The sequence below is a fragment of the Sphaeroforma arctica genome (assembly GCF_001186125.1).
Source record: "Sphaeroforma arctica JP610 unplaced genomic scaffold supercont1.419, whole genome shotgun sequence".
NCBI classification, from domain to species: Eukaryota; class Ichthyosporea; order Ichthyophonida; genus Sphaeroforma; species Sphaeroforma arctica.
Window position 1 is genome coordinate 25590 of NW_014040139.1, and position 8384 is coordinate 33973.

At 41.9% G+C, this 8384-nt stretch overlaps 2 protein-coding genes across 2 annotated transcripts in view; both read right to left on the reverse strand.

The window, feature by feature from the left end:
* Positions 1–513: 513 nt before the first annotated feature.
* Positions 514–5523, reverse strand: SARC_06069 (hypothetical protein). The gene is made up of 6 exons (XM_014300040.1): positions 5193–5523; positions 4035–4101; positions 3753–3887; positions 3317–3472; positions 2343–2520; positions 514–1256 (listed from the first exon to the last, which is right to left on the reverse strand). The coding sequence occupies exons 1-6, from the start codon at positions 5321–5323 to the stop codon at positions 1120–1122; spliced, it is 804 nt and encodes a 267-aa protein (XP_014155515.1). The 5' UTR covers positions 5324–5523; the 3' UTR covers positions 514–1119.
* Positions 5524–6132: 609 nt separating this feature from the next.
* SARC_06070 (hypothetical protein) overlaps positions 6133–8384 on the reverse strand; it is a 3204-nt gene continuing 952 nt past the window's right edge. Inside the window, exons 2-4 of the mRNA XM_014300041.1 lie at positions 7772–7804; positions 7227–7499; positions 6133–6657 (exon numbers count right to left, since the gene is read on the reverse strand). Of these exons, the coding sequence (XP_014155516.1) occupies positions 6595–6657; positions 7227–7499; positions 7772–7804 (369 nt within the window). The 3' untranslated portion in view covers positions 6133–6594. The remainder of the gene's footprint in view (positions 6658–7226; positions 7500–7771; positions 7805–8384) is intronic.

Here is an 8384-nt window from a genome sequence, read left to right on the forward strand (position 1 = left end):
TATACTATATATATATATACTTATGTATATATATATATATATATATGTATGTATATATATATAGAATATGTATGTATGTATATACATATATATATATATAAATATGTATTTACATATATATATATATATACATATATATAAATATATATAAATACACATATATATATATATTTCCATATATGTTATGTTAAGTACATAGACCTCAAAACATTTTTGAGATTACCACATTCTCAAGTTCTAGTACTGATAGAAATTGAGTTAATCTAAAAATCAACATTGTTACAAGATGACCACCGACGGCAACGATCATCGACCAAAAAACTGCAATCTGAATGTCGATCTTCTTTGAGTAAATAACGTTTTGAGGATCTATTTACTCAAGACGCCAATACTCTGTCAATCGAGGGATTGTGTCCCGAAATTAGATCACTGCCGGTGCCCCTCATTGCCACACAACAGTGATCTAATTTCGTCACGCAATCCCTAGTTGCAGTTAACCCCGATTACAGTGATGTTTACTGCAGAAATTTTAATATTCTTTTAGCATTCGCCACTAATACTCCACAAAAAGGTCATCCCCTACTCACGGGATAGTTATATCTCAAATGTGGTATTTTCTCAAGGTTCTCTTTCCTTCCCAATCTTCTTGCGAGCCTACCTTGCATAGATCTTTTTCTTCCTATTATTGTATTACTAAGCTTTCCTAACTCACTATGAAACTATTTGAAGGTATATGTGTTCACCTGCAAGTATTCCCATTTATCAATAATATACAACCCTCAAGAGACCGCTTAACATGCGCAAGTGTATGTACGTACTCGTCAATCAAATTCCTCGAGGGAGAGTACTGTCATTATTGTAAAAATCATCAGCTTATATAGGCGTATACGCACGGTATGAACATCATGCTTGGCCAGGCTGAATCAAACCGTTCCGTGCTTGGCTATCCTCTAAATGCACTATACAGCCATTACGCTAAAATTCGAGGGCAGCTGAGAATACATGTTCAGGTCGACACCGCTCGAAAAAAACGATAGCTCAAATAGGATACCATGTCCGTCCCTGTCGTCAATGCTTCTCTGCTAAAATGTGTACTCTCTCGGTACGTCCCCAAGTCAGTTATACCAGTTTACCATACTGAGCCGAACTGCTTCCGAACGTCAACCACATCCCCTTAAAATCCCACATAGCGCTTGCGTGGGATGCCATATTGGTGAGCACCACTATGTACTCGCAGAGAGCAAACAGACTGAACACTGTATCATAAGTAGATATAGAGGGGAGAAAAAGGGAGCACTTGGTTACTTTGAACTTGGTTAGAGTTCCGATTATATTGTTCAACTCCACTTAGCAACGACAGACTGAACACTGTATTATAAGTAGATATAGAGGGGAGCAAAAGGGAGCACTTGGTTACTTTGAACTTGGTTAGAGTTCCGATTATATTGTTCAACTCCACTTAGCAACGAGAAGGAAGTGATAGCAACCCAATGTGAAGTTTTTAACTTTCTCTTACAAACGAATTGGATAAAAACAAAGGAACACTGACCCGTAGATACTACAGTTCAAATTCCCTCATACTTAACCAAGCTGCAATATATTTCTACAGCAGGCTAACAACCCGAACGATCCAGGTAGCTGTAACAGTGACGCTTGCGATCTTAAATGGCGATATATACTATACGAAGTGTGATATCGTACCAGTGCGTGGGTTAAACAGACGGCTTAACACGTGCTCAACAGAGATACGTCACATCACGATGTTGGCATATCACAAGCCCAAACATGTGAGACAAAGCTCTGCAACAGCTACAAACATATTGTCAGTTAGTCATTGCGTGAGACTGATATCATAGTTGGTCGAATCAATATAGGACCGTTCTATAATCTGTCTCCATAACCACCTCATAGCTAGTATTTGATGACATGGCGCCATCTACCATTAAAAGAGGCAGACTTATGTGTGCAGGAACGATAACTCAGTAATTGAATTAAATGCCCATACATTTTTAAAGATATAGCGCTTATCCGACGAAAGAGTAACCTCGTATACAAATGAAAAGCTGGTGGACTGACCGCCTTTTGACAGTGGCGCGACATGGTTAGAGGGTGTCTGACTTGTCGTTCTGTGGTGTACGTGCTGTGTATTTGGGCACTCATCGCTTGTTGTTTACAGGTCTGGCCGTACTTACACAATGTTCTAAACTGATACTTATCAATACCCATATTGGCTAATAAATGAGCAAATTTTAGATAACTGTACTACACACATATACACGAGTACAGTATCTATTCCTGTTTGATTAAGTCTCTTGCGCATATAGGCTAATAGCTCCACTTACCGTAGGGTTCGCAGTACTTGTTGTGCCTCCAATAGAAGTACATGCTCGTTGCAATGGCACACAGATTGAGTGTCAAGCATATGCGTTTCCACTTGAGCGAGATCGGCCGTGGACTCATATTCGCATTCGTAGAGTCTTGCAGCGCACTGAAGAGATAGGCGACGGTGGCCATAGCCAGCTGTATAGGATTGTACAAGCGGGTGCACAAACGATGTTAACATCATGTCGGTGGAACAGGTATAATAGAAGTAGCCTGTCTGTGATAAGACTCAGGATGAACCCGAATTGATTTGCCCGTGTGACAATATGTTTGGCTTCATCAGTATCACACAATGTTTAATGAACCATGTGCATACACACGCTCCGCCTCAATATAACAATCGGTCTCTTTATGTACAACCCTACATGACACCAAACTGACAGCTTCCGCAGATGGCCCGCAGTTCAAGAAGGCCCCTTTACTACAATGAAGGGATTGGCACTTGCCAATTGAATCCCAAACAATTGCCTCCAGTCCATGCATGAAGGTACGCAGCTATACACCTGGAAGTACACAAAGCCTCTCTAATCATTTCTGCACGTAGGCGCCACTACGCAGCGATATGTACGAATGTACGAATGCACACACTCCTGAGGCTGTTTCGCTTAGCACAGCGCAAGTCACTTGCTATACCGTCGTATGGGTACATGCCAGCTCCGTTAATCATACACTTGGCACCACAATGAATCCCTTCCCAATACATTATACGAATGCAAGCACATCTGCAGCCTATCCACTTGAAGTAGATTATCTTGTCCACCGCGCCGTCGCTTCCGAATACACCAACTTATTGCGCCTGCAACCACTCAAATATAGAGTTCGCATCGGAAACGTAACATCACCTTCTCTCTACTTGGGGCACCGCTCCGTGTTGGCATACACACTTACAAGCACTCTTGAAACTGCTGCACGCGAAGAAGACTATGACACATACCACACCGCCGCACAAGAACATGCCGAATCCGTACGCATGCAACGTGTGGTTTTCGCCAGAGGGGATGACGGTTAAAACGGAGAGTCCGAAGTTCTCGACTGTCAGCAACACCAGAGTTGCCAGACACGCTAGCATGTGGGTTTCCCCTATACACTCCTGATACGTTTGAGGAAATTGCCAGATAGTTAGTTCAGAAGCTCTACGTGCACACCAGCTGTATGCGTGAGCTACAGCACCGCGTGACACCGTCTTGATAAGATACCTTGCTGGGGCGTATGTGCAAAAAGCGGTTGTTAATTAAACCCACAGTTATGAATGTGTTGATTGAACCGGCCTGCTCGTGTTTGAGCAGAGATGTTATTCTTGTGATGTATTGGCGCTTCCATAGCCCATCCGACCTAATACAACGCGTGCAGGTACCATTGCGATCACATACCCGGAAGTAGTTGTAGTACGCAACGCTGTCAATAACACGGGTGGGCATGCCTATCAACAGACAGAAGGTCCAGATATACCGTACGGTGGGGTAGTTACCAATCACTGAGCTGAGCGACGGGAGTACATTGGCCACCTGTCATGGCAGAGGGTTGTCTGCTTAGTGTATTGTGGTAGGCCCAATACGTTAACATAGTCAGAGATGCTACTAGAAATCAGATCTCCGAACTAACGAAAAAGGCCTGGGCCTAACACGTACGATGAGTGAGTGTTCCAGCCATACCTTGCAGTGTGTATCGTTGACATCCTCAAACTCGTACACTGAGACGTAAATAAGACAACTCAGCAGCCTGCCGAGTGACAAAGAGAACGCGGAGATGAGTGCGAAAATGCCTCCACGGGCGCACTCCATTCGTTAACAGCTTATGTGTGTACGCTACACTGTATGCGGGTGTAGCCTTATGAGTGTATAGCTCTATGTGTATGCGACCTTATGTGTGTATATCTTGATATGTACATAGCCATACGTGTGTATAGCTTTATGCGTGCATGGCCTTATGTGTATATATCTAGATATGTATCGCTTTATGTGTATATAGCTTTATGTGTGCATGACCTTATGCGTATACATCTTGATATATGTATAGGCCTATGTGTGTATAGTTTAATGCGTGCATGGCGTCATGGGTATATATCTTGATATGTGTATAGCCATATGCGTATATAGCTCTATGTGTGCATGGCCTTAAGGGTATATATCTTGATATGTGTATAGTCATATGTGTGTATAGCTCTATGTGTGCATGGCCTCATGTGTATATAGTTTTATGTGCGCACCATCTTCTCTAGGGAAATATAACACGCCCGCAGATACAACATACCATCCACGGTACATAACTTATACTGACAGCTATTGCGTAGGATCCGCTTATACAAACTAGACAACCATGTGCATCAACTAGTTCATCACACCTATTGTTTCACATCTTGCTAAGTACAGGGTAGAGCTGGTATCTACTGTATCTCTGTTGGTCCGATTGGAGCAGCAACCGCCTAACATACTCGAATGTCAACTGTCCATAGCGCACTTTCTATGAAGCACTTAGCCTCTTGTACGTACTACTAAGGCATACACTGGGTGCAATGTCCTCTTGCCCCATCGTATGCAGCATCTGAACTTGTCCATCACAAGTACTATATAGCCATGGTAACGTACATTCCTAACTACTGTAGTCAGTGTGGTGTGTGATATACTAAGAAATGGAGTAGACCCGGCAAATGATTCCACATACATCTCTCCACTTATATGTCGGCTGTGGCCATTTCTTCCTTGAAGACTGCAGTACACTTCATTTCCATGAAAAAAGCTATAACTATAAAAAACTCCACTAGCTATGACACTCAACCTCGTTTCCATTCATACACACCACAGTGAACTTACCCAATCACAGGAATTATATAGCCCGTTACTATGGACAGTGTGGTATGTGAAATGCTGAGCAATTGAGTGGGACTGACGTTCAAATCGATATCCATGTCCACATCCATATTAGCTGTAGCGGATTCGTTCATGAAGCCTACAGTGACTCTGCTGCTACTCCGTGCAATGCAATCGAATCATATATGCAGAATTATACGATGCGTTTTGCGATTGAACTTTATGCATGCATACTTGTTATGTTAATAATAAAGCTCTACCGTTCATATACATGATTCGTAACGTGTTTTGTAACGTGTTTTGACCCGCAACTCTGAACTGTCCACAATGCACGTGCGCCGGATATGTACTATGAAGAACTCATAGAGTGTTTATTATCAGCATACAATCTTCACTGACGATCTAAATATTTGTACAATATTGAAATTCCGTGCGCATTCCAGACCCCCAGCCGCCTCAGGCCCCAATCCCCAGAGGCCCAGACCCCCGTTGTGACTTTATAAAAAAAAATATGACACCAGGAATGAGTCAAGAGAATTGAGAGAGAAATATTTTATATTTACATCGGTCCTCGGCAGTCTGCAACTCTGCACTCTGCTAAAAAAAAGCACCATCGGAAACCGTACGTGATATTCAACATAACTCTCTGGAAGAGAGAGAGAGATTTTCCCGCCCTCCAGAGGGTCATGTATGTATTCAATCATATTTGCATATGCGTTAAACGTTTACTGCACCTGGGTGCAAACCGGATGAGTTTCATTTTTCTATTTCGGGCCGACATATCAGCAAGTCACGAAATCTCACCGGTGTCAAGAAACTCAGTATGGTGAATAGACTATAAAACGTTATTGAAGCGTGATTGCAGCGCAATAGCAGTATTGAGTACAATTCAGATAAATCTATATTATACACGGACTCTACCAATTAGTCTCGTAAAATCATTCAAAAATTACTTTATTGCATAGGAACACGGTCCCTTATGTATTCGACTGTGGAGCCACTTCAATGCTCGGTAAGTGGCTTTATATATACTTGTAAATTCAACCCCAACGGATCTGACGGTGGTAGTCACCCACTCTTAATATCCAATCCCTCAACACTGGAGACGATTGACACTTGCTAATTAATTAATTGTAAAAACTATATATGATTATATGAAATGATCCCGAACCCACTATGACAACTTTGCGGTACCACACTCTAGTGCACACAACAATGTCTCTATACGCGTCGCAGACTTCGCTGCGAGCATTGCTGGCCCGGGCGTTATATATTTAGTCTCCGAAGACCCCTGGCAATTTCTGAAGCGGCGGCTCTGTTAATTGGTCAAGAAATTTTACCGAATCTGCAGGGTGCGCACACGTCTGTATGTTTCTGTGTACGTCGATCCTCTACTGCCGAAGATTTACTCCAGCAGTGGTATTGGCGTCAGTCGAGCTGGCCTCTTCTCCCCCGTGTGGGCCTCGAACTAATATAGAGAAGCGCAGAAGGTAATCAGTAAGACACATACACCACGACAGGTTATGAAGAAACCCCACCCCTTGATACAAGTCTACAGGCTTCATACAGCTTCATTCGCCCACTCAGAAAGTTTACACGTGGTACCTTACTCTGCTACAGTATAATCTATGCACTTGGACGAATACAAGATGTAAGGAGGTGAAGAGGTGAACCCGGGTGAGAGATTCGTTTATGATTCTTATTTACACTCTTGCAAGCGGTGTCGCTCTACAACACCTGAAGCTTGCGAGTGACCAAATTCAAAAGTCATATCATACACACAAAGTTCGAGTTTAGCATGATTTCTGTGCCCGTTGAACACAGCAGAAACATGGAGATAAGCCCAAGTCTCAAATGGCAATACAGGTGGCATATCACCAATACAGCGGCAAACCCAATCAACATCGCAAATGTGTTACCACCACCACCTTACGCTTTGATAGGTAAGCAGGTACATACACCCTGTATGACCGAGCAAATCGGGCCACTTGAAACACCAACATAATACATTTAAGCGAAGACCAGCAATGAACCTACCGCATGCACGTACTCCGCCGTTTGCAAAGTTATATACTCGTCCGACCCCAACGCAAACGAGCCTGATCCCAGTGGGGTCCTCCTTTCTTGCACCCCCTTACGCTCCTCACGCGACTGCATTCGCCTCACGCGCCGCGTAACCTTGGAGGGGCGCAGGATTTGGGCTTCAATTTTCTTGCGCTCCATCTCACGTTTCTCTATGGAGAAGGTCACGTGTCCCTCGATGGGTGTGCGGATGCGTTTTTCGACAACACGCAGTCGACGGCGGTCTTCCTAGAATGTGAGTGAGAATGTAGCAGTACAATTTAGTCAGAGGATATACACATACACAGTTCGATATGTAGGTGGTTGTGCCCCAATCAAGCTACAGCATTCCGCCGGCGGACTGCATAGCGGAATTACAATTGTGCGTCAAATGATCTCGTATACAATGTAACCAGATACGCTGAAAAGTAGAGAAATTAGCAAAGAATTTGTAGATATACCAACAACAAAAATTCACAGTATGCATCGATGCTGATTCAACGCACGAATTCTGTGCGTACCTTGACATCATCCGAATCGAGCTCTTCCTTTATCTGCGAAGAATAAAATGAACGAATTAGAAAGCAATAGTGATACCTAAATGGCCGCGTATATATACTAAACGGGTTGACATTTTATAACAGGCTGAAGTGATATATAACACGTACTACGAGACTGTCAGATTGGCATAGAGACAGAATCACTTCCTAGCACGATTGCCAAATGAACTAGGTCTGCAACACTCTAGAATCATGATCAGATGAATATCTCAACACTAAAAACAATTTAATACATATTAATTCCATACGTATAAAATGTGGTGCTTTATGAATATATATTGGTACCTAGGTGTCTACATACATTGTATACATATATCAATATGTATATAAAATTGCACTTCAATATATAGATACTTGTATGTGCCTATAAAGATGTATATAAATGTCACAATATGAGTATATATAAATAGATATATATGTATATGTATGTAATTATATATATGTATGAATATATATATATATATATATACATACGTATATAATTATATGTATATAAATATATGTATATAACTATATGTATATGTATATAATTATATACATATATATACATATACATATATATATCTACAAATAT